At 44.6% G+C, this 25363-nt stretch overlaps 1 protein-coding gene across 6 annotated transcripts in view; it reads left to right on the top strand.

Annotated features, from left to right (window-relative positions):
* The window catches only part of WNK1 (WNK lysine deficient protein kinase 1), a 174299-nt gene that overhangs the window by 35827 nt on the left and 113109 nt on the right, over positions 1 to 25363 (top strand). For all 6 annotated transcript variants that reach the window (XM_043517897.1, XM_038395823.2, XM_038395814.2 and 3 more), the window contains exon 2: positions 19207 to 19379. In XM_043517897.1, the coding sequence (XP_043373832.1) occupies positions 19207 to 19379 (173 nt within the window). The remainder of the gene's footprint in view (positions 1 to 19206; positions 19380 to 25363) is intronic.

Here is a 25363-nt window from a genome sequence, read left to right as displayed (position 1 = left end):
AGACAATCCTTTATTCTCTGACCCTACAGCCTTAGATTTCTTAGGGATGATGAATGCTTTTCTACTAGAGGACCTTCTCTAGCCTGGGTATTAAACCAAGTTTTTAATAATGTTGATGTGGCCCACACTGTGATCTCCTGTCTCAAGCTCTGTTAGAATACCTGTTTACCAAAACTTCCTTTTTAATAGCCAATATCTTTTGTTAAGAGGGTTAGTGAGAGTTACATACCTTGATGGACAATCAACCTACAAAGTCCTATATTGATACAGTTGATACTTGAGACCTCACCCTATTTTTTTTGCCTATGTTGTCTCAGATTTCCGTTTGTCACAATATCTTTGTCTTCCCCAGACAGTGTTCACCTGGGGATTTTTGCTTAATTTCCTCAAATGTGTAAAGACCCTATGGCTATGCTATTATCTCAACAAGGCTAATCCCTTAGGAACAAATCTGATAGATTTGTTATCTAAAGGGCAAGGTGTAAGGAAGAACCTATTAAACACTTTTCCACTGGCTTAAGAGAGATTTCAACATTGGCATACTTGAGCAACAGCTGCCTTTGTTGCTTGCCTGAAAGGGATCCATGTTGTAGAGATTGTACTGCAGCAACATGAAGTTTTTTTCATTAAGTATTATTTTCTTAGATTTGACATTCCACTGCAATGCTCGATATGTTAATGATACTATGGTCTAATTTTTTGCCTAGAACTCCTTGCCTGCTATCCTCAAGGGGGGTTCTGCTTGCTAATCTCCATAACTGGTAATACACAGTCTGATGCACTCTATGATTTTATAAAAATATGCTAGTGAGTGTGAATATAATGTAACTGGAATATGCTTCATGCAAAATATCTCTTGTAAGGTATCATTACAAAGCTTATAATCTACTGTGTGTGGTCATCCTATTTGTATAAATATATCACTCTTGTATCTGAAACTAGAAATATAAAATACAACTCTGAGGGCCTGTTGTAATTATGCAACGTGTGGGCCATTAATGGCTGTTTGGAATCTTGATGGCTCCCATTAACCAGAACAATTGTCTGTAGATGGCTCTGTTTCACTTGTAAGCCTTCCTGTATAGGTGTGTGCTGGCAAGTGGGTGATGAAGTCTTGCAGTGACATGTGATCATGTCACCTGAACTGGAATCCATCTTTAACCTGGTGCTTTCCATTGAGAAAGAGGGGAACCCAGAGAGGAACAAAGGATTCCTGCCTTATGCAAAAGATATATAAGTGGGTGGAACAGAACAAAGAAGGAGAGCCATCATGAGAAATCCCCTAGCTACCACCTGAGCTGGAACAAGGGCTGTATCAGGGGAAACAACTGTGTACAGACTAGGAAGGCTTCTAATCTGTGAAAGAAACGTATTGAAACATCTCTGAGGGTGAGATTTTATCTGTATTCAGTTTTATTACTGCATTAGACTTAGATTTGTGTGCTTTATTTTATTTTGCTTGTTAATTCACTTTGTTCTGTCTGTTACTACTTGGAACCACTTAAATCCTACTTTCTGTATTTAATAAAATCACTTTTTACTTATTAATTAACCCAGAGTATGTATTAATACTGGGGGGGGGGGGGGCAAACAGCTGTGCATATCTCTCCATCAGTATAATAGAGAACAAACGATTTGAGTTTATTCTGTATAAGCTTTATACAGGGTAAAACGGATTTGTTTGGGGTTAGGATCCCACTGGGAGTTGGGCATCTGAGTGTTAAAGACAGGAACATTTCTTAAGCTGCTTTCAGTTAAGTTTCAGCTTTGGGGCATGTGGTTCAGACCCTGGGTCTGCGTTGGAGCAGACTGGCATGTCTGGTTCAACAAGACAGGGTGCTGGAGTCTTAAACTGGCAGGGCCAGAAGGAGTTTTGGCACATCAGTTGGTAGCCCCAGGGGGTTTCTGTGATCCAACCTGTCACACACAGAACCCCTCAAAAAGGGGTTATTTAGTAGTAGTTGCTCTTTGAGTGTCTGTGCATTTCCACTATCCACCTGCCTTCACCTCTGCCTTGGAGTTGTTTGCATTTCTGGACTCTGTGGTCTAGGGAAAGGGGACCATGGTGGTTGGGGAAGGGCCGTGTGTGAGTGCACTCCCTTTTATATAGACAGAGCTTATGATGCCTTCCTAATAGGAGTACTTCTACACTCCACAGTGCATTCGGCTTTGTTATACAGTTCTGCCTCTGGATTCTATAGGTGTTAGGTCCCATAATTGTGAATGCACACAGAGGCAGCTTTTTGAGAACAATAATTGCTAGTAAGTAAACCACTTCTTTTCTTTTAGTTGCACCTGTGAAAAGGTTCTAGAGAGGGGAGAAAGATTGGGACCACCTTCTATACCAACTAGTAGAGAGGAGTGGCACTTCAAATTTGAAGTCTCTCTTCTAATAATAAAAATAATGTAAGATGTTCTGCGGCAGCACAATTTTTATGGCAGAGCAGTTGGGTTTGTCTGTCTTAAGGTCTTGCTGGTTTCTCCGCCCCCTTGTTTCATATAATGCCTTGGGACAGTAGGTTGATTTCTTTTAGCTATATTGTTCATATAGTACTCACATTTGAGCCAAGCAAAAGAGATGTATTGAACATTGCTATGCTTGCAAGCCTCTGTAGCTTGTTTGAGACAAGCACCTTTCAGTTCTGATGATGGAATAGTGTGTGCTGCAGTCATCGGTTTTCATGGGCCACCTTGTAGCTCAACAGTGCAGGCTGTGTTCTGAACCCAGAGACCTACGCGCTGGCCATTCCTGATATACTAGTGGCTTCTTCAGTAATACATTTGTGTGCTCCATCCCTGTCCCCAAACTTTGTAATGGTCAATATTAAAATAAATGACTGAGTTCAAGAACTGACAGCTTGGATAACTATCTTAGCAGTGTGTTTTTGATTTTACTTTCCAAATACACTAGTGGAACCACAAAACTATTGGAGCCCCCCATTTCCATGGAGACCAGGGTCTGAGGAGATCATGCCCTTGGGAGGCTCCCCATCCACCCAGCCTAGAGAAACCAGGGTCTGAGAAGATCCCATCCCTATGGGGACCCAACCTCAGAAGCTGCCTCCCCATGGGGAGGCTAGGCCCTGAGCATATCTGACCCTGGGAGCACCCCTTTCACCTGAGGAGCTTGCCCTGGGAGCTCCGCTGGATCCAGAGATATCCTCCACTGTGGAGACCAGGCCCTCAGTGGAGTTACCTGTCCCAAGGACCTGCCCTGGTGAAGACCCCAGTAGGATCCCCAATCCTGAGCAGAACCCTGTTTCTGGATGGACCTAGGTGTAGCCATTTTTTCACTGTACTGAGGTCTGACTCTAAAGACCCTTCCTACCACCCAATAACATCATGCTCCCAACCCTGTGTGAACCCCTATATCACTGGGACCTTCACCCTGGGGACTTGGTCCCAAAGAATCACCCCCCACCCCCGCGAGTAAGGATCATTCTGCCATGATAGGAGACTCACCCCAGTTTCAAGGCCAGCCTGCTCTCTAGCACTGCTGTGAGAAGACAGCTCTAACCTGTCTCCTTTCCAGTGAGATCATTCCTTTCCCCTGAAGGGCCCCATCTCAATATCCTCCTGGATGACTTATGTCCCAGCTGACACTGTCTCCAAATGAAGGGCTTCCCCTCTGCTCTCAGTGAGCTGGTTCTGGTGACTCTTCTGCCAATTACCAAATGGCTTTCAAAGGTGAGACTCCTGAGGCCTGGAAACCCCTTGGACACACTTCATTTCAGTCAGGACAACCCCACCCTTAGTGGTGCCTTTCTCCAGTGCAAGGCAGGAGAAAGCCAGCAGTGTGCCAGGGACAGGCAGTTGTCCAGCTCTAAGAAAACCCTTGCCCATCTTCAAGGTAGCATATTCCATGAGGAGAGACGCTTTCTTAAAAAATTTGGGACTCCTTTAAGGGGAGATCCCCTGGAAACCTGTTTCCCTAGGGACCCTGGCAACCTCCTTTTCCTTAACCAGGCATCATCTGTAATAGTAATGAGCACATACATGTTGCTTCGATATGGCAACTTTGGTACCTGAAAAGATATTAGAACAAATTGTACAAATACAATTTGTAAGTAGCTAGGTTTATAAGGAATAGCCAGGATGGATTTGTCAAGAGCAAGTCATGCCAAACCACCCTAATTTCCTTGTTTGACAGGGTTACTGGCCTAGTGGGGAAGCGGTAGACATATCATCTTGATTTTAGTAAGACTTTTTTGGCATGGTTCCACATGATATTCTCATAAGCAAACAAGTGAAATGTAGTCTAGATGAAATTACTATAGGGTGTATACACAACTAGTTGAAAGACTTCACTCAGTGATTTGCTGTCAAACTGGGACGTTGTATCTGAAAAGGTCAGTCCTGGGTCTAGTAGTAATCAATATTTTCATTAATGGCTTGGATAATCAAGTGAAGAGTGCTTTATAAAATTTATGGATGACACTAAGCTGGGAGCTGTTGCAAACACTTGGGAGAGCAGGATTAGAATTCAAAATGCCCAAAACAAATTAGAGAATTGGTCTGAAATAAACCCGGTAAAATTCAATAAAGACAAATGGAAAGTACTACGCTTGGGAAGGAAAAATCTATTTCACAACTAGAAAATGAAGAATAATTGGCTAGGTGGTAGTACTGCTGAAAGGGATCTGGGTGTTAGTGAATGTAAGTCAACAATGTGGTAGTTTTGAGGAAGACTAATATGCTGGAGTGTATCGAAAGCAGTGTTTATATGCAAGACACCGGAGATAACTGTTCTGCTCTGCTTGGCACTGGTGAGGCCTCCACTTGAGTACTCTGTCCAGTGTTGTTTAGAAAGATGGAATTGGAGAGTCCAAAGGACAAAAGGTTTAGAAAACCTTACCTATGACAAAAGATTAAAAACACTTGGCATATTTAGTCTTGAGAAAAGAAGAGTAAGACGGGACCTGAAACAGTCTTCAAATTAAAGGCTGTTACAAAGAGGGCATGATCATATGTACACTGAAGGTAGGAGAAGAAGTAATAGGCTTAATATGCAGAAAGGAAGATTTAGCTTGGATATTAGGAAGAAATAAGTGTAGCTAAGGTCTGGAATAGGTTTCCAAGGGATGCTGTGGAATTCCCATACCTTTTTAGGGATGGTCTAGGTTTACTTGGTCCTGCCTCAGTGCAGGGGGCTCTAGGGCTCAACTTGATGACCTCTCAAAGTCTCAGCCCTACATTTCTGTGGTTTTTATCTTCAAAGAAGGGTCATGTGCATATATCTTGGAAATGAACCTTGGGAGTATTGTGACATGGATTCTTCACCTGGGAATGGCAAGGAAACGGGAGGGTAGGAGAATTTGATCTGGAAGCTTGCACAGAACCAAACTTTAGCAATAAAAAGTGAATGCTTTTTACTAGTTGTGCAGGTGTGACTTTTTTGTGATTAGCAATACTGAATAGATGTAATGTTTGTAAAAGTACAATATTATAAAACACTAAGGGGTTGCCTATATGCTATGAACACTTAAGCATCTATAATGTTAAGTCTTATGAAAAACCTGTCACATGCATTTGGATCCACAGCTGTTCAGCTGCTTTTAATTACTCTTTCATGCCTTGTCCTCATGAAGGAGCTAGTGGAGAGATCTATGATCCATGTTTGAGCCTGTGGCTATATGGAAATTTTGGCTCTGGAACGCTTTCTTTTTCTCTGAAGAGTATTTGTCAGATCTGCCTGATACTTTGTAGAATTAGATTCTGAGGTGGCATTTTAAAAAAAGCTGATGCAATTGTTTTGTGTATTTGGGCTTCCACTTCTTGGTTCCTCACAGGAAAGCTGAACGGTCCTTGACATTGAGCTCAGTGGACTCTTTGTTCAGACATTTGCTAATCTAGTTTTGTGGACTGTGTTGTTTCCCTGTAGTGCTAGATTTTTATTCAGGATGTAACTAGTGGCCCACAAAGCCTCCATGCCATTAACAAACTCCATTTGAATTTCTGAGCTCTGGCTTGCTAGCCTGCCCAGCATGGCGAACTATTACTTTGGACAAATGGGTGCTGGAAATTCTCAACATTGGTTACTCCATCCAGTTAACCTCCATTCCCCTACCATCCCTCTTCAGGGACCCCTCTCATGAGCACTTTTTAAAGACAGGAAGTACAGTAGAACCTCCAAGATATGAACACCAGAGTTATGTACTTATTGGTCAACTGTACAACATGTGGAACGGGAAATACTCACTAAGGCAGTAGTGCAGATGACAAAAAGGGGGGGGAATACTCTATGGGGGGTGTCAGGGCTCCCGGCCATGGAGGGGTGGGGTTTGGGGCTTCTGACCCTTGGGAGCACTGGCACTTAGGGCTTTAGACCTGGGGGAAGCACTGGGGTTTGGGGCTTTAGCCCCATGGCTCCACTTTTGATTTCAGCTCCATGGGGGGCACCGGGGCTTTAGGTTTCAGACCCAGTGCTCCCTCTGTAACGAAAGCCCAGAGCCCTGGCACCACCCAACTGAAGCCAGGAACGAAGCTGTGAGGAGCCCCAAGCCCTGGCGCCCCTCGCAGGGCTGAAGCTAGGAATGGAGCTGTGGGACTGAACCCCCCAAGCTTCAGTGCTCCTCCCAGGTCTAAAGTGCTGAACCCCAATGCTATGGAGGGTCAGAAGCTCTGCGGGCCCCCCCACCAGTTGCAGCCCTGATCTCCAGTGTGGCTGAAGTCCGTAACCTCTTCAGAGTTATGGAACGTTTCAGAATTATGGACAACCTCCATTCCTGAGGTATCCGTAACTCTGAAGTTCTGCTGTATACCATTTCCTACAATTGGGTGTGGTAGAACTGGTACTATTACAGCACAGAGGGAAGGACTCTTATTCTCATTATTTCTTCTCCCAGAAAAAGAGAGGAGGTTGGAGGCACATTCTCTACTTAAGCAACCTCAACAAGTGCATCAAAACACAATGGTTCAGGATGGTTACTTTAGCAACCAGGGGACTGGTTTTCAGCCCTCGACCTTCAAGATGCATACTTCCACATCACCATACATCCATCACACAGGTGATTCCTCTGATATGTTCTGGGACAAGATCACTATCACTGCATGATACTGCCATTTGGCCTCTCCACAGCCCCCTAGTATTTTCCTAGCAGTGACGGTGACCCACCTCCGCCAAGAAGGGGTCATGATATACCCATATTTAGACAACTGTCTGCTCAAGGCCTCCACTCGGGAAGAGGCCATAGAAGTCATGCAAGACAAAACTGACACCTCCCTCTCCCCCCGGCAATGATGCAAAGGACATCTCCTTAGTTGGCTCGGGTGCCTATCTGAACAATATCAAAGTACAGGGCAGGTGGTGGTTTTCCCCGGAGTCAGCACTGCACATAAACATAATGGAATTGCAAGCAGTTTGCAACATGTTTTCACACTTCCTGCCCATGATCAGAAACAAAACCATACGGATCCTAACGTACAATGTTGCTTGCTTATTTTACATAAACAGGGAGGAGTGAGGTCGCATTCCCTCTGCACTGAGGATTAAAATTGTGGAACTAGCACATCCATCACGCATCATCATATCAGCTTCCTATTTCCTGGACCACCAGAGGGGACATGCTAAGCAGAAAGTTTTTCCCATGATCGTGAATGGGAAATAAATGCCTTGGTGATACAGGACCTATTCTGACAATGGAGCTTCCCAACCAGAGATCTGTATGCCACAATTCAGAAGAGCAAATGTCCAACAACTTCCTCAAGAGTGGAGTTGAGGCCAGGATCCATGGGCAAGGTCTTCCCCCTCAGATGGGATGCATCTTCCCTTCCTACCCTGTTGTTGTCCAATATCATACAGAAGATCAAGACCAGTCATCTTGATAGCCCCCATATGACCCAGACAAATTTGGTTCCCATACCTGCAGCAGATGTCTGCATGCATGCCGTATGTTTTCCCCCTTCTTCCACATACCCTGTCACAAGATGCAGGCCAGATCTTGCATCCGAACCTGGAGATATTCCACCTGAGGGCATAGCTCCTTCGTGATTCCAAGGCAAAGAGATGACCTACTCAGAAGAGGAGGTGAAGGATATCTTGTTAAACTGTAGGTGATTGACTACATGCTTCTTACCTCCACAAATGGAAGAGATTCCACACATGGTACCAGAACAAACAAATCAGAGCCACCGTCTTCGCTCTACCACTAGTTCTGGACTATATACTTGAACTAAAAAAATCAGGTCTTTCACTGAGCTCAATTAGAGTACATCTTGCAGCTATCACAACCTTCCATCATAAAGTATATGGCTCTTCAGTCTTCACCCATCCAATTACAAAACAATTCTTAAAAAGTGTCTGGTCCCTCTATCCTGAACTCGGAGTCCCAGTGCTTCTATGGGATTTTAACTTAGTGCTTCATTCTCTTACCTGACCTCCATTCAAACTTTTTGCTACATGTTCACTATTATATCAATGAATGTGGCCTGCCTTGTCACTATCACATCCACAAGATGCATGTACATGATCTCCTTCAAGAACAAAGTCACTCTAAGACCACATCCTAAATTTCTACCTAAAGTACAGTTAGTTCCACCTCAACCAACCCATCCATCTTCCTACCTTCTTCCATATACAGGTAAGAAGAGGTACTCCATACTCTGATGTCAGAAGGGCACTAGTTTATCTTGAATGGACTAAACCATTTAGGAAGACTCCAAAGCTGCTCCTCTCTAATAAGGAGAGATCGAAAGGAGAAGGTGTATCCAAGCAGAGACTCTCCAAATGGATTTCAGAGTGCATTCACCTCTGCTACCGTTAACACAAACTACAACCCCTAGTGGGGATTAGAACACATTCCACCAAGTTGGTCTCCACATTGATAGCCTTCCTTAATAAAATACCGATTATGGACTTATGTAAAGCAACCGATTTGGCAGCAGCCAACATGTTCATTCAGCACTATGCAATCGAGCAAGACTCAACATTTGACCCTTTATTAGGCTTCATGGTCCTATAATTGATCACATATCCATCTCTGAAGCCCCTCCCTTTCATTGCGGGGCACTACTCTACAATTACCTGAAGTGGAGGACCCACAGGGACATCACTTGGAGAAAAAAACCTTGTATAATAACTGAGGTTCCTTGATATTTTCCCTGTGGGTGAACCATTACCTATTCTCCTCCCCTCTACTTTGGAGTTATCAGAAGGTGCTTTGTGGTAGAGAAGGAACAGCGGGTTGGGGGTGGGAGGGTTGGTCATACAGTGCTAGTTAATCACCACTGACGGCGTGAGATGGGGAGAATGCATGTGTGGTTCAACTGGGCACTGCTGTCAAAATTCTCCGACCAGAGGCGCAGGAGTGCAGTTACTTGAAGTGGAGCACCATCGGGGGACACATCTTGAAGAACCTCAGTTACTGCAAAGGTGAGTAACCTTCTCTTCCTTTTATATCTACCTATGCATAGTGTATTAGGTGGTGGTTTGCTTCTGTGCAGTGACTTTGTTTTAGAAAAATATGGATTCAAATCTTGTGTGTGTATGTATATATGTATGGAATTCCTGAGGCAGCACATCAATGTGCACAAGACCAAAGATCTGGTGATTTCACAGAAAGCTTTAGATTAGCTCTGTTTTGAGCTATTACTGTGTCAATGTTGTGCAATGATTTTAGGGTGCAGGAGGGGGAACAGTTCTTTAAAGGGATCAACCTGGGACATGCTGGACAATTGAAAAATCTCAAGTCCTGGAAAAACTAAACTCTGAAAGTCAATACATACTGCTGCAATTAACATTTTATTTATTGGGGGGAAAAATTGGGAAGTCAGTACCTGGCATGGTAAAGTATTGGAGTACTGTTGTGGGAGTAGGTATTTTTGTTCACAAGCTAGGACAGTTACCTGAATCAATTATGCAGTTATCAAAAGTGAAGACCAAAAATTTAGAAGCAGTATTATGCATGAGTGGGAGGAAGTTGCGGGGAGGGATGGGGTGCAGGGCTGAATAAGTTTGTCCTAGTGCAGGGGGTCTCCTTTTAAATCCGTCTTACCAAAGACTGTGCTCTTAGATGGCATGTTGTCAGGGAGGCTTCCAACAAGCGGTCTTTTGGAGGAGCAATAGAACACAAGTGGCTATCGTATCAACATTGACTGTAACAAATTACAAGATAAGAACTATGCATAAGATTTCTACTTCACTTATGTTATAAACATACAGCTAAGGCTAGCGTGAAATCTTTCCTTTACCTGTAAAGGGTTAAGAAGTTCAGATAACCTGGTTGGCATCTGCCCAAAAGGTCCAATAAGGGGAGGAAAAGATGCTTTCAAATCTGTGGGGGAAGGTTTTTGTTTTGTGCTCTGTGCTCTCTCCAAGACAGAGACCAAGCAAGTAATCCAGCTCCTAGTGAATACTTCTAAAATTACAGAAAAAGTAAGTAATAACAAAGAAATGCGTTGGAGTATCTTTTGTTTTAGATTGTGAATTTTCACTAGGCTAAGAGGGAGGTTTATTCCTGGGGGGGGTGGGTGTGTGTGTGTGTGTGTGGTTTTTTTTTTTTGTAATTTTAAAGTTTTTTACCTAGAGGGGAATCCTGTTTTTTTTTAATTTGATTACCCTGTAAAATTCTTCCTGATTTTACAGAGGTGCTTTTATTTTTTTTTAATTTTTTTTATAATAAAGGTCTGTTTTTAAGAACCTGATTGGTTTTTAGTGTCCTTAAAAACCCAAGGGGCTGGTCTGTGCTCACCTTGTTAACCTATTTGGTTGGTATATTATTCTCAAGCCTTCCCCAGGAAAAGGGGCAAAGGGATTTGGGGGGATATTTTAGGGAAACTAACTCCAAGTGGTCCTTTTCCTGAACCTTTGTCTAACTCACTTGGTGGTGGCAACAGTACCCATTCAAGGACAAGGAAGGATTTGTGCCTTGGGGAAGTTTTTAACCTAAGCTGGTAGAAATAAGATTTGGGGTCTTTCATGCGGGTCCTCACATCTGTACCCTAGAGTTCAGAGTGGGGAGGGACTCCTGACAACTCAGAACTTGCTCATTTGGCATTTTATGAATATAGCAACTGACAGGAGCTTGGTCTCTAGCTGTCTATGTGAAGGCCCATTCGGGGTGCAGTTTTTCATTGAGGGAAATAACCTAGTGATATGTGAAAGGTGTATATAAAGAATTGGACCCTAAGTCTAGGCTCTCTCTTGACTTTTTGAAATGAGATGAACGAACAAAGGTTTAAAAAAAGCCCTAGTGTGAACACTCTTTTGTTGTCCTGCTTTGTTTCCTCTATACTAGAACTTTCTCCTAGGCAATTGCTTTCTTCCTGCCAGTCCCCTGTGTTCCACAGCATTGTATACAGGTGTCATAAACACCTGATTGTTTGGTTGTTGCAAGCAAGTAGGCATAAAACTGATAACAATGAAAAATTATTTGTAAGTGCTTCTATTGTATAAGAATTTTGCTGTGCATTATCCTGTTCACTGCTTGTGTGTGTGTTTTTGGTAGAGCAAAGTGCAATGTGGCTGCAATATGTAGCTCTGTTGTAATAGATGTCTGTCAGATGTAAACCAAGCTAGGCTTTACTGCAAGTGTAAACAATCACTTGTGTTAGAAGGCTTACTATTCTGTTGACTATTGACTATTACGTATATAATAGTATTACGTATATAATAGTATTGACTATTACGAAAAGGGAAATACTGAACTCCGCCGCTACCCAACCCTGAACCTCTCCAAGTTATGTACTCAGAAGAAACGCTACAGAGATGCTGAAATGTGGATTTTCCAGACAGAATGAACTGTTAAGTTGATTGAGAATGTGGCCCAGTCCACTGTAGTATTTCATGATCTAAAAGGCAGTAGTAACATACACATATTGGTTAAATGATATATTTAGCATCCCCCTTTTCTTTCATTGTACATGAAGCTACCTATTTGGGATCTCAAATGTATTAACTGTCCCTAAAAACAGGAAAGCCAAATAAAACTTATCAAGATCCAGCTGTAAATGTTGACTTGATGTGTGAATACTTTGGGCTGCCAAGAGGCAAGTATTTTTAAGGGGAACTTAAGCTACTGCATTATCTGTGTCAGTGTCTCATATAAGGTACCTTAGAGATGTGGGAGGGTGATGGTTGTTTCGGTTAGTGTTTTCAATGTACGAACAAAATGCAAGAGGGAAGGGAGTTGGTGAGGCTATATCTTGCTTGGCATGGCTGACTAAAGTGGGTCTTTCAAATGTTTTACCAGTCATTGCACAATGTACAACAGCTCTGATACAGCCATCTGTCTCCCAACTGAAAGAAATTGCAATGGAAAATACATGGATAGATAGCATCTGCCAAGAAAAAAAAAAGGAATGGTACTGAGCTGAACAATTGTTTCTCTTGCTGCATGTCTCTGTTCCAGGACCCTGGCTCTACAGAAGTTCAAGTCATGTGCCGGGTAGCCTTGCTTTTTTGTTGTTCTGGCTTGTCAAAACAATTTAATGTAGGTGGAAAGGAATGAATGAAATGAACAGTGTAGGCTTGATGCATCTGCTCCAGTTTGTTCTGAAGGCAACCCTGTGGTTGGGATATGACACTGAGACCTTGGGGGTAGATATCAATTCAGGAAGAACAATGCTGTCCATTTTATGCAACACTAAAAATATACTGGCTGTCAAATGCTTCTCAATTTCACTTCCTAAAATGGATTTAACTACTTGTTTGCCTTGCCTTTGTACCCCAATGGCTTGAAGATGCCAAATGATTGCATTATTTCTTGTAAATTCTAGATTTTGATGTTTGCTTTATTCTGTCCTAAGGCTTCTTAAGTGTTTTTACTCAAGTAATTTTTCCATCTCAGTGAATGAGCCATTTCCCCCCACTCAAAGGGTGCTTATAGTGACAGTAGCATGGGTTTCTATTAACTCACTGATGTGAAGGATATCAAGTTTCCAGTCCTTGTTGTTCATAGTAGTTTCTCCTTTCACTAAAATGGATCTATACTGCTGAATTGAGTGCAAACACCTTTCAGTTGCTTTCCTGTGTGTGTGTGTTTGACTTATTCCTTTACTTAGCCTACTTGCAGTTGGTTAATGTTAACCTGCTGGCTTTTAAACATCTAGTCGAATACCTGGAATTGCTAGTGACTTAGAGCAGTAGGTATGTGCTGAAACTATCACTTTAGATGCCTATTCAGATTTACAAAAATGATAAATAGGGCTTCTGTCCATATAATTCAGGTACCCTTGAAGTCACTTAACCCAAGTGAAGGAATTTATCTTAAACAACCTGCCACAAACAATCCACTCTTCCTTAATTCCCCACCCTTAAATACAATTCCTCCCATTTCAAATTTTGGGAGATAAAAGATGAGCTTTGTAACATGCCTTGACAGTCATCAAATATGTGGAACCTGAAAATTTCCATTTTTTGTAGATGCATTTCAGATGCGTAGAATTGGGGTAATGATTCTCTTGCAGTATAGGTTCTCAGCCTAGAGACCATAACAACCCCGCTCTTTGTGTATTCTTGAAAGTGAGGGCATTCTAGCTCAATCTTGGCTAGATAGCAGGGGGAGGAGTCCTGATATAGAAAAGATTGAGAACCACCATCTTACAGAAGTTTCTTGTGTCAATATTAGTGACTTCTGTTTAATTCTTTCATCTTGCCACTTTTCTTCATAGTTTTCATGCCTAATAGTACCTCTCTAACAGGATTGGCCATATCGGGGGTGGGAGGTAGATGGACTATTTCATGAATTCAATAAAGGTGTCCAGTAGTTCAGCAACAGTGGCTGTTAAGACTATTGCTTTTCCAGAAGTGGTATGTTTGTACAAGGAAGACTATGGACCTTAAGATAGAGGCTGTCAGGTTTTCACAAACTCACCCCCGTCTACGCTACAAACAAATGTCTAACTGCCTCGCTTGGGTGTGGAAAATCCACACCCGTGAACAACGTAGTTATATCAACCTAATCACTGATGTGTAGACAGTAATACGTTGATGGGAGGGCTTCTCCTGTTGACATAGTTTATATATTGCTGGGGAGGGGAAGTACCTATACTGATGTTAGAAGCTCTCCCATTGGTGTAGGTAATGTCTTCACTAAGCACTACAGTGGCGTGCAGCTGTGCCGCTGTAAAGGTAGATAAGCCCTCAGACAGCTCAGTTTGAACAGAAGAGTGTCGAAAGGTGAATATGCGATGGGAGTTGCTGTAGCTCATCTTCACATGCAAAGAAGACTTACTATAGAACTAATAGGTTTTAGGCTCTAGAAACCTAAAAAGACTAATATTAAACTTGTGCCAGTTACAGTATTAGGGGACTAATTTTTTTAAATACTAAGTTATGCACAACTAAAGGCACTTTGTTGCGTGTGCAAATGACCAGTTTGGTACATAACTAGTCCTTTGAGGTGTGTGCAAATACATGGTTTGGTGGTAACTGCATGTGCACAAACTAAGCACACAATTGTGCATGTGTTCTTGAAAAATTAACCTCTAAATATCAACATGTTTCTTCTATAAGCCTGCATGGATATGTCTTAACAGTGAGGGGAATCTTAATGCTTGTAGCAGTTATGGGTGTGATTATGGAGAGTGGAGGGGAAACTAATGTGACTAAAGCCAGGTCTACACTACAGAGTTGAATCAGTATAACTACGTCACTCGGGGGTGTGAAAAATCCACACATTTGAGTGATGCAGTTATACTGACCTAGCCCTCAGTGTAGACAGCACTATGTCGGCAGGAGGGCTTTTCCTGTTGATATAGCTACTGTGTCTTCTGGAGGTGAATTAGCTGCCACTGGAGAAGTACAATCTTTACTGAAGTGCTACTAGCTGCACCACTGCAGCATTTTAAGTGTAGATCTGCCCTAGAATAGTATTAAGATAAAGTTGGTACTTACTGGTGGTTCAATGGACAAGTGGTGTCTCCTCCCTCTGCCCTTCCCCCATGTCTTTGAAGTTAATATTGCATTAGAGTACTGGAGCAGCACAACTTAAGGCCTCCCCTCCCTTTTTTTTCCCCCCTGTTGTGAAAATACAACTCCTTACCCCAGCTTGAAACTTGCTGGCATGCATTAAGTGTGCAAATTTGTCCCAAACTATTAGGGCAGCATGACTTCTAAAGCAGATGCTTAATTATTCACTTCACTGCTTTTGCTGTGACTTCCGGCCAGTGCTCAGTGTTGAGTGTCTGTCTTCAGCACAATAGTTGTATCTATAGGGACATGATATCAGCATTGATGTAACCAGTGAGGATAAAATGGCTCAACATATGCCTGTTATGGGTATGTATGTAACCAGGAGCAACACTAGTTAAATTCTCTTTTGAGCTTTGGTGGTAGTATTGCAATGATGTCAGGAAGTTGAATCATCTGAGTTTGGGATGAGATGTAAGGTATTTACAATATGAGAACAACATAACAGAGTTATGGTCTAAAACTGATTTTAGCAAAGTTTGTAGTACATCACTTTAGGTAGCATAAAGTTTATTTTTACAAACGCATTCTGATGAACACTATACACCCAGAAAATTATAGCATTGGGAATGCTTTAAGCCAATTTTAATAGAGAAACTCAAGACAGTAGTAGAGAGAAATAATAATAATTCCTGACTTAATCTTGAATGGTTTTGCTAAGTTTGTGGCTATAATTACTTATAATAAACTTAAAAGCTTGATAGACTTTTTCAATAATAAAAGCTGGTCTAAAGTACAGTCTAAATGTTTTTTTTTTGAACAATCTGCAAACTAAACTTGTTTCAGTATGTGAATATTTATTGTGTAGTATCAACACAAGTACATATATGTACATATAATTTTTTAAAAGTATTTTGGAGTCAAGGCCGTGGAGCAGTGGTCAGGAACATGATACACCTGATATTGAGAGCAGAGAGTCTCGTATTGTAGGTTTTATGTGCTGGCCCAAATATTGAGGACTTCTGCCAGGAAGCATGTGTATATGATGCAGTTCTGCTGATGCATGGATATGCAGATTGTGTGTTTAAAAATGTGATGCATTGCTTTTACTGTCATTCATTCATATTGTAGAAACAAGTGCTATTTAACCTTGAACTGGTCCTTACCTGGAGCCTTTACAGTCTGTCCTATTTCTAGGGGACAGAAAGGTCTTATTAGTTTCAGACTGCAAAATCAAATCTACACTTGAGACATACAGTGACACGAGACCTATAAACATACATGCTTGCTGCATATCTGTCTTTGGCAAGTGTATCTTCTGTTTTTACATGGAAAGTAACCATAATTGGCATGCATTCATTCCTGAAATGGGAAGAATTAGAAATATTGAATGTTAAGTTACCTATAAGCCAAATAGCTTGTCATATGACCCATCAGTCGTATCATTTCAAACAGGATTATAAAATATAATTCAGTATTTGGGATACACATGTTTTAAAGTAGGCCATTGTGGTTGAGTAGTTTTTACAAAGTAGGTAATGGTGAGCTGTATGTATAACTCAGGGATCGGCAGCCTTTTAGAAGTGATGTGCCAAGTCTTCATTTATTCACTTTAATTTAAGGTTTCGCGTGCCAATAATACATTTTAACATTTTTTAGGTCTCTCACTATAAGTCTATTTATTATATAACTAAACTATTGTATGTAAACATGGTTTTCAAAACGGTTAAGAAGCTTCATTTAAAATTAAATTAAAATGCTGATCTTTACACCGCTGGCCTGTTTGGCCTGCTGCCAGCCTGGGGTTCTGTTCACCTCTGCCAGTAGCGGGCTGAGCGGGGCCTGCAGCTGGGACCCCGGCTGGCAAAGGGCTGGCAGCGGGCTGAATGGGGCCGGCGGCCGGGACCCCAGATCAGCAGTGGGCTGAGCGGCTCAGCTTGCTGCCAGTCTGGGGGTCCGTCCGCTGGCTCCTGCCAGCCAGGGTTCCCGGCTGCTGGCCCCGCTGGTCCCGGCCCTGTCCACATAGAGTAGGTACCTACCTTCTCCCTGGTTCTAGCCATTCTCTTCCTCCCTCTGCACCGAGATGGGGGTGGGAGTGCGCTGAGCACAGAGCTGGGGGTGAAGGAGCAGGCTGGGGTGCAGGGTCTGGCCAGGAGCTAGAGTGAGGGAGGGGATTCAGGGTTGGAGCAGGAGGTTTGGGTGTGGAGAGCTTAACTGGGCAGCTCCCATTTGGTGCGAGGGGTGCAGGTGGGAGTGTGTGTGTGTGCAGGAGCTCCCATTTTGGTGCTCGGGGTGAGGGTGCAAGAGTCAGGGCATGGGGTGTGGGAGGCTGAGTGTGTGGGGGGTGCAGGAGTCAGGGCAGGGGGTTGAGAGGGTGCAGGAGTCAGAGCTGGGGTTGTGGGGGGGTCAGGGCAGAGGGCTGGGGGTGTGGGCTGGAATTGTGGGGGTGCTCCCAGCCCCCTGCCCTGAGTGGCTCACGGCAGGGGGCTGGAGGGGATATGCCGATTCCACCCCCTTCCACAAGGTCCCTGGAGCAGAGAGCGTGAGCGTACAGCCGCTTTTCCCTCTCCCCCTCAGTAGCAAGGGCTGTCAGCTGATCGGCCACAGGGAAGGAGAGAAGAAGGGGTAGGAACCCAGCACACCGGGGGGCAAGGAGAGAGCGGGGGGGGGGGGGCGGAGAAGAGTGGGCTGGGCTGGGCCGGGCAGGATTTTTAGTGGCACGCTGCTGTCTGCTAGGATCCCTGGCAGACAGCAGCATGCCACTAAAAATTGGCTCGCGTGCCGTTTTTGGCACGTATGCCATAGGTTGCCAACCTCTGGTATAACTTATAGTTAAGAGTTCTGAAGACCTTTAAAAGTGTTTGATTTTTTTTCCTTCATTTTCATCTGGAAAATCTTTACACTACTTGTCTTTAAATTATAATGTTATATCTGGAAAATAGCCGCAGTTCCTCCATAACATAAGACTTCAGTGGAGAGACTTTCTGAAATAGTTAAAGATCTCTAAGTGAATAAAGGATAGTTTGGAGAGATTAGCATGGCTGTGGCAATGTCTACACTAGAAGTTACTTTGTTCACATCTCTGAGTGAAGTAAATTATACAATCTACAGGTCTTCACCAGAAGCCCTACATTGGTGCAGCTGCGCTGATGTAGTATAGACATAGCCTGAATACTATTGGGAAGTCACATTTAGGAAATGTCTACTTAACATTTTGGAGCGAGCCTCCTAGCCCAGGTTGACTGTTTCAGGCTACTGGGGCTTGGACTAGTCCTCTAAAAGTAGCTGAAGAAACAGTGCTTTGAGGTTGCGGCTCGCACTCTGAAGACCAACCTTCCTCTGTAGGCTTAAGAGCCCGAGCTGCAACTTCAAAGTACTGTAGTGAATCCATCCTCGTGAGAGCTGGTAGCTAGGCTAATGTGAGAATTCTTCCATTAACATAGCAGTGTCTGTAATGGGGCTTAGATTGGCTTACTTTTTCTCACCCAAGAGAGAGGTCGAAGAGAGACACTAGTGTCAGTCGGGTGTAAACTAAGTTTTAGGTGTGGACCAATCCTAAATCTCTAAATATAGAGTTCAGTCCTATACTCTTGATATTGATCTGCTTGCAGCAGGGAAATCCTAACATGTTTAGTCTGCATACAAAAGAGGCAATTTTGAAGCATATTTCTTAATGTTTGGGGATCCTTAAATGTATTGGACCACTGTATCCCCATCCCCTAAGCAATTGTAGCTGTGAATCTGATTTTTGGCCAGGGGGTGTGGGGGAGAACTGGCTCAGAGGATGAGTGAGCCCTAATTTGTACTATAAACCTATGATGGTATAACTACATTGCTCGGGTGTAGAAGATACCGACCTAACCCCTGGTGTAGATAACTGTCGACAGGAGGGCTTCTCCCATTGACATAGCTACGGACTCTTAAGGAGGTGGAGTACCTGTGCTGAGAGGAAAAGCTCTCCTTTCGGCATAGGTAGTGTCTTCACTATGTGTTAAAGCAGCATAGCTTCACTGGTGCAGCTGCGCTGCCATAGTGCTGTAAGTGTAGACAAGCCCTAGGAATAATGACTCTCTAGAGAGCAATTGTATGGCATAAACTACTAAATCTGATAAAAAGCTGTAGTAATAGAATGCATCTGCATTTATATAATGCATTTTAAAAAAAGCTAACATGAAATATGCAGTTGAATGACAATTGGGTGGAGTGAATTGCTTGTAAGAGAATAAATCTGAGTGGACTTCAGAATCTTACTAATGTGCAAGAGTCCTGTCACGTTTTCAGCTTGCTGCCCTTCCATGTTTAAAGTGGACTATTTTCTTATAGGTTTTTATATATAACCTTTTTCTTTTTTTTGCTAGGATCGGAAGCTGTCAAAGTCAGAGCGGCAGAGATTTAAAGAGGAAGCTGAAATGCTGAAAGGGCTCCAGCATCCTAATATTGTTCGGTTCTATGATTCCTGGGAGTCTACAGTGAAGGGAAAGAAATGTATTGTTCTGGTGACGGAACTCATGACATCTGGAACGTTGAAAACGTAAGTGAGCTCAGGCACAAGAGGGGTGTGTGATGATTAGCATGAGATGAGAATATTGAAATAAAATAGAAACCAATGTTTCTTTTCATAATATCTAAGGCCAAAGACCCATTGCTGGAAGGGAGGCAAACTAAAGCTTTCTCTGTAATCCTAAAATTACTGCTCAAGTTGGATGCTATTAGCCCCATAATTAGAGTAATGGGCCATCCTTTGAGGTAGTGAGATTGATAAATTGTCTCATACCACTTTCTAGTATACACAGACGGAAAAAGTTGTATTTAATTTCAAGGATTGAGGATACGAGCAGTGATCCTATTAGTCTTTTTTTTCTCCTGCTGATAATAGCTCATCTTAACTAATTAACCTCTTACAGTTTGTATGGAAACTTCCAACGTGTGTGTGTGTTCGTTCCATTCTATGCATCCGATATAGTAGACTCTAGCCCACAAAAGCTTATGCTTTAATAAATTTGTTAGTCTCTAAGGTGCCACAAGTACTCCTGTTCTTTTTGTGGATACAGACTAACACGGCTGCTACTCTGAAACTTGTTAGTCTCTTTGTATCTCCCCTGCCCGCATCTTACACTTAAAATGTAGTGGTGGTACAGCCAAGTTGGTCCCAGGATATTAGAGACGATATCTTTTATTGGACCAACTTCTGTTGGCGAAAGACAAACTTTTGAGCTTGAACAGAACTCTTTGAGTTTCCCAGACCTGAAGAAGAGCTCTATGTAAGCTGGGGGCGGGGGAGATGCAAAGAGATTAATAGGATCACTGCTTGTATTCTCAATCCTTGAAATTAAAAACAAGACAATAAAAACAATTTTTTTCTGCCTGTGTATACCAGAAAGTGGTATGAGACAATTTATCAATCTCACTACCTCAAAGGATGGCCCATTACTCTAATTATGGGGCTAATAGCATCCAACTTGAGCAGTAATTTGGGGCAGGGACTGCTTCTTTGTATAGTGCCTAGCATAGTCAGGCCCTGATATTTGGTTGGGGTCTCTGGGTGCTACCACAATACAAATAATGCCTAGAAGTAAGAAAAGTTATTTGAAAAGCTTTTTATTTAATGGAAAATTTAAGGGGAATTTCTAAAGTCATTTCTGAAAGTAAGAGAATGTCTGAACTTCCAGACTGTAATTGAGCTCTCGGTGAAACTGTAAATCTGTTTTAAGCCAGAGCTGAAGTGAGCCTTAAGAAACTGAGTTGCAAGGAAGCCCTCTAGTGGTGACTACAAGCTTACAGAGAACATTATACTTCAGTGCAGCTTTGCAACTTCCCTAGGTTTAGGCTAGACATAATTGGATGTTCATTGAAGATGTGCACAGTTTTTGCCTATTTGGAACTGGAATTCCTTAAAATTTTGGTGTTGTGTTGTGTGTTTGTTTTTTTTTTTTGGGGGGGGGGAGAGTGGGTAATAAAGAGATTCAATAATTCATTTAATTGTCCTTTTAAGGCTTTAACAGGACTTGAATTCTAGTGAATAAAATAGAGCTGGAAACAGTCCTGTAAACAAGTTCATAATCCATTCAGTCAAAATACCCTGACCTGCTTGTTTTTGAGGTTTATTGATGACCACACATGAACACAGAGCAGGAAAAATACCTTTTTCAATGAAAATTCTAGATTGTTTGTAGGGGAAGTGCTTATCTCTTGTGCTGCATCTGTTACTCTGAAGTGTTACAATCATGAACGTTTTTCTACCTGTGCCATGCCAAGGAACTGTTCAGGAAAGGGTTGTCTCTCTCGTCTCCCCCGTCTCTCCCTCCCCCTCTCCCCCCCCCCCCCACTTCCGGTGGTTCAGCCTTCAAACAAGGCTATGCTCTAGGGTTATGTTATAATCCTTAATGTAGACTAGTTGGCCTATTGGAAATATTTGAGGCAGTTGTCACAGTTCAGGGCAGTTGCACCTGTATTTCCCTGCTGTGGTACAGCAAGGGCACCTGCTCCAGGCTCCTAAACTGTCCCTTTTCATGGGTGGAGACATGGCTTTCTCCCCCCTCTGGACTGGGCGTTTTTCGTTTGGGCACAAGTTGATCACAGCTTCAGCTCAAACACACACCTAAGTCTTATGGGCAGGGCCGTCCTTACCCATATGCCAAGTACGCAGCTGCATGCTGCTCCAGCCCCTGCTCCAGCTCTTCCCCATGGCCTCTGCCCCCACTCCGCCCCTTCCCCCGAGGACTGCAGCAGGGGTCTGGCCTGCCCTGCACTCACCAGGTGGCGGGAAATGGAGTAACCGGGCCCCAGCTCGTTCCACTCAGCCAGCTTCCAGCCATGCCACCCGTGAGTGCTGAGGGGTGGTCCCCCCCAAGGCTAGGAGCCAAGGGAGCAGAGCGGAGTGGAAAGGTTGGGCCTGCCCTCCACTCACTGGGCGGCAGGAAGTGGAGTGACCCGGCCGCGACCTGCTCCGCTGGCCCGTGCTGGGGGACACTTTTCCTCTCCTGCCCCACAACCTGCTCCTGCCCCCCCAGGAAGGCCTGGGGCCAGCCGCCACCCCCACGTGGGAGGGCTGCATAGGGCACCAAAATGGCTAGGGATGACTCTGCTTATGGGTTGCAGTGGGCCAAAGACCTTCCAACCTTTCCTAAGGATTGGGGCTCCCTAGGTTCTATGTCTACTGGATCAGAGGGAAGGCTGAAAGTCCTTTTTAACTCAGGCTATTTAACCAAAAGTCCCTTCTTTCTGTTGATCCCTGGATAATCTAGCTTGAACCAATATATGCGAGACTCTTTCCAGGTGGTAGCTCCGAAGAGGTGTTAGAACATGAGTGAATTTGCTTAACTGTCTCCTGCTGTTCTTAGTTCCTGGAAGATTGTGGTCTCCCTCATGGAATTATATACAATCCCTTGTTAGTACATAAATATTTGCATTTTTAATAAAAAACCTCCTAAAATACTTAAACTTAATTCAGTATTAAATTACAGTGGTGTCTAAAATGAATGGCTCTGCAGAGTCTTTCTTGTGAGAAATGCAGTTGAAGTCTTGACATAAAGCTCTAGATATGTACCCATGTTTCAAGTGTGTTAAGAGAGAATTTGGTGCATTCTATTAGTTTTTGATATTGGGATTTGAGAATAAAGTTTTAGTGCTAGGTTGAGTTAAATTGGAGGTTTTTACAGATGGATGGAAGGGTTTTGGCACTTGAGGAATTGTGGGAGGCAGGAAAGGACTGGATGTTTATACTAAAACAAGTAAATAGTTAACAATGACACTTAAAGATAATTTAGGTTGCAGAGATAATCCATTATGCTGAATGGGTCAATTAGCATCTTTCCAATCTGCAGACTCAAGAAAAGGTAACAAATTTTTTTACTGTATAAGTTTGAACCGTTCTCGTTTGTCTTGTTCCACGTTACACACATACTAGTTGGTAGGCTATGCTGATTGCTAGTGATGCCAATATTTCTACCTCTCTATTTTGTATCTTACACGCTTTTGAAACCAGATCTCCCTTCTGGGAGGTTACACATCCTTTCATCATTTTGATGGGGTTTTACCACACAGGGTTTGACAACCATTTTCTGTCCCAGAATCTCTCCAGCCCATGAGTCTTCCCATTAACCTTCTGTTCCCACTGGGGATCAGATGAGTCTGAGCCCAGGACAGTACAATAGGACAAGTATACCAGTTCCTGAAGTGGGAGCCTATCTGCCACCACACCGTGTGCCCCAGGTTGTGTAACTGCTTTCCTCTGAAAGTTCATTCACATAATTGACTCTCTGAACAGAAGGAATAGAAAACTTTTAGGTGAAACATCTTAATGATCATCTCACTGGATCAGATTTGAAAACTTAAATGAACTGAGCTTCCGCATTGCCTAATGGGAAGATAACTCAGTTGTGGTTTACCTCAATTCATGGGTGGCGGGTACAATAGACCAGAGGAGGCACTGCCTCTCCTGGTGCTGCTGTGGCCACTGGACTTCCAGTTGTGTGGTTTGGTGACGAAGTTTTTGCTTTATTATGCCCTATGCAGGTTCCGGGTGGCAGAGGAGGCACATACCGCCTCCTCAGCAACCCTGAAACCTGCATGGGGCATATCAAAAACGTCTTGTACAGATGCTTTTCCCCTGGCTAGCGGGCGGGTTGGGTCTTGGGGGGGGGAGGCACCGCTGCAGCCAGCCCCAGATTCCTCCAGGTGGGGGAGGTTGGCTCAGCTTGGCTCGGGGCTTCGGCCAGCTCGGCTGGGGCTCCTCCGGGCAGGGGAGACTTGGCTCGGGGCTTCGGCCAGCTCAGCCGGGGCTCCTCCAGGCAGGGGAGACTCGGCTCGGGGTTTTGGCCAGTCGTGCCAGGGCTTCTCTGCTTGGGGCTTTGGCCAGTTGTGCTGGGGCTCCTCTGCTTGGGGGGGCACCGGGCTGCTGCTGCTGGCCTGGGGCTCTTCTGGGCAGATGTGGGGGCTGAAGGGACTTGGGGCTTCGGCCAGCCCAGAGCTCCTCTGGGCCGGGGAGGGAGGCTCAGAGTTCCTGCGGCGGGGAGCATAATCTTGATTACCCTTTCAGTTTGGACTGTCATTTAGCTAAACTCCATGAGTAGGGCCTTACCAAATTCATGGTTCACTTTGGTCAATTTCACGGCCACAGGGTCTTAAAATTGGTCAGTTTCATGTTTTTGGATGTTTACAACTGAAGTTTCACGGTGTTTTAACGATGAGGGTCCTGATTCAAAGGGAACTGTGTGTGTGGGGGGGGTCCCAAAGCTGTTACAGGGGGTTTGCAAGATTGCCATACTCACTTCTGTGCTGCCTTCAGAGCCCAGTTGTGAAAGCAGCAGCAGCTGCGAAGTTTCCTGGAGCTGGAGGAGGCTGCCGGAGGTGGAGGTAGACCTGATCTCCCCATTGCTGCTGGGAACACCCCAACCAGAGGTCCTAGTTGCTAGTTAGGGTTCGTGGTGGATTAACACATGGGGCCTGTGCCCAGGGCCCCCAGACAATTTGAAAAATGGGTGCCCCAGCCCTGGCAGGAGCCACGGGGTGGAAGCTCCAACCCCCAGCAAGAGCTGCAGGGGCTGAAGCTCCAAGCTCAGGTGCCCTGAGCAGAGTCATGGGGGCTGAAGCTCCAAGCTCAGGTGCCCTGAGCAGAGTCATGGGGGCTGAAACCCCAAGCTCAGGCAGGAGCCAGCAGGAGGGGCAGGAGCTTGGGTAGAAACTGTGGCAGGGCAGCAGCCCTGAGCCTGAGCACCCCAAGTCCCAGCTGGCGCCGTGGGGGGTGACAGCAACCCCAAACCCAGGCAGGAGCAGTGGGTGGGAGGGGGTGGAGCTGTGGGGTGTGGCAGCCCCCAGCCCAGGTCCCTGAGCTTGGGCAGGAGCTGCAGGGTGTGGAAACCCTGAGTCCTGGCTGGAGCCTGGGTGCCCCCAGCCCAGCAAGAGGCGCGGGGAGGCAGCAGCCCCGAGGTTGGACACCCAGAGCCCGGGCACAAGCTATGTGAGGAGGGAGCGGAAGCCCCGGATCTCCAGTGCCCTGATCCTGGGCAGGAGCTGTGACGGTGGCAGCAACCCTGGGGTTTGGGCATCCTGAGCCGTGGTGGTGGAGACGGCCCTGAGCTGGGCAGGAACTCTGGGGGCTGGAGCTACTGGGGGTGGCAGCCCTGAGCCCTGGCAGGTCCACAGCCCCGGCAGGAGCCACAGGGGTGTGTGGGAGAAGCAGTAGCCTGGGTCTGCAGCAGGCCCTAGCCTGGATGTCCTGAACCCAGTGCCCTGAGCACTTGCAGGAGCTGCTGGGGGCAGAAGCCCCCCACCCGGGAACCCTGACTCACTGCAAGAGCCGGGGGGTGGTGGAAGCCCAGAGCCCAGCTCTGGGGCTGTTGCAATGCAGAAGTGAGGGTGGTACATCCTCACTTCTGCACTGCCTGTGGAGGTGGGTCTGATCTTCCTCCGATAACAGCTGTGCAGGGGAAGGACAAGTCCTGTGCCTCCCCAGCCCGGCTGATTTCGGGAAGATCGGATTTGATGGGAAGGGCTTATTTGCAGTCTGTGACGTGT

Source organism: Dermochelys coriacea, chromosome 1, assembly GCF_009764565.3.
Source record: "Dermochelys coriacea isolate rDerCor1 chromosome 1, rDerCor1.pri.v4, whole genome shotgun sequence".
Lineage (NCBI taxonomy): Eukaryota > Metazoa > Chordata > Testudines > Dermochelyidae > Dermochelys > Dermochelys coriacea.
The sequence above is the reverse complement of the archived record's forward strand: the minus strand, read 5'-3'. Positions and strand labels throughout refer to the sequence as shown.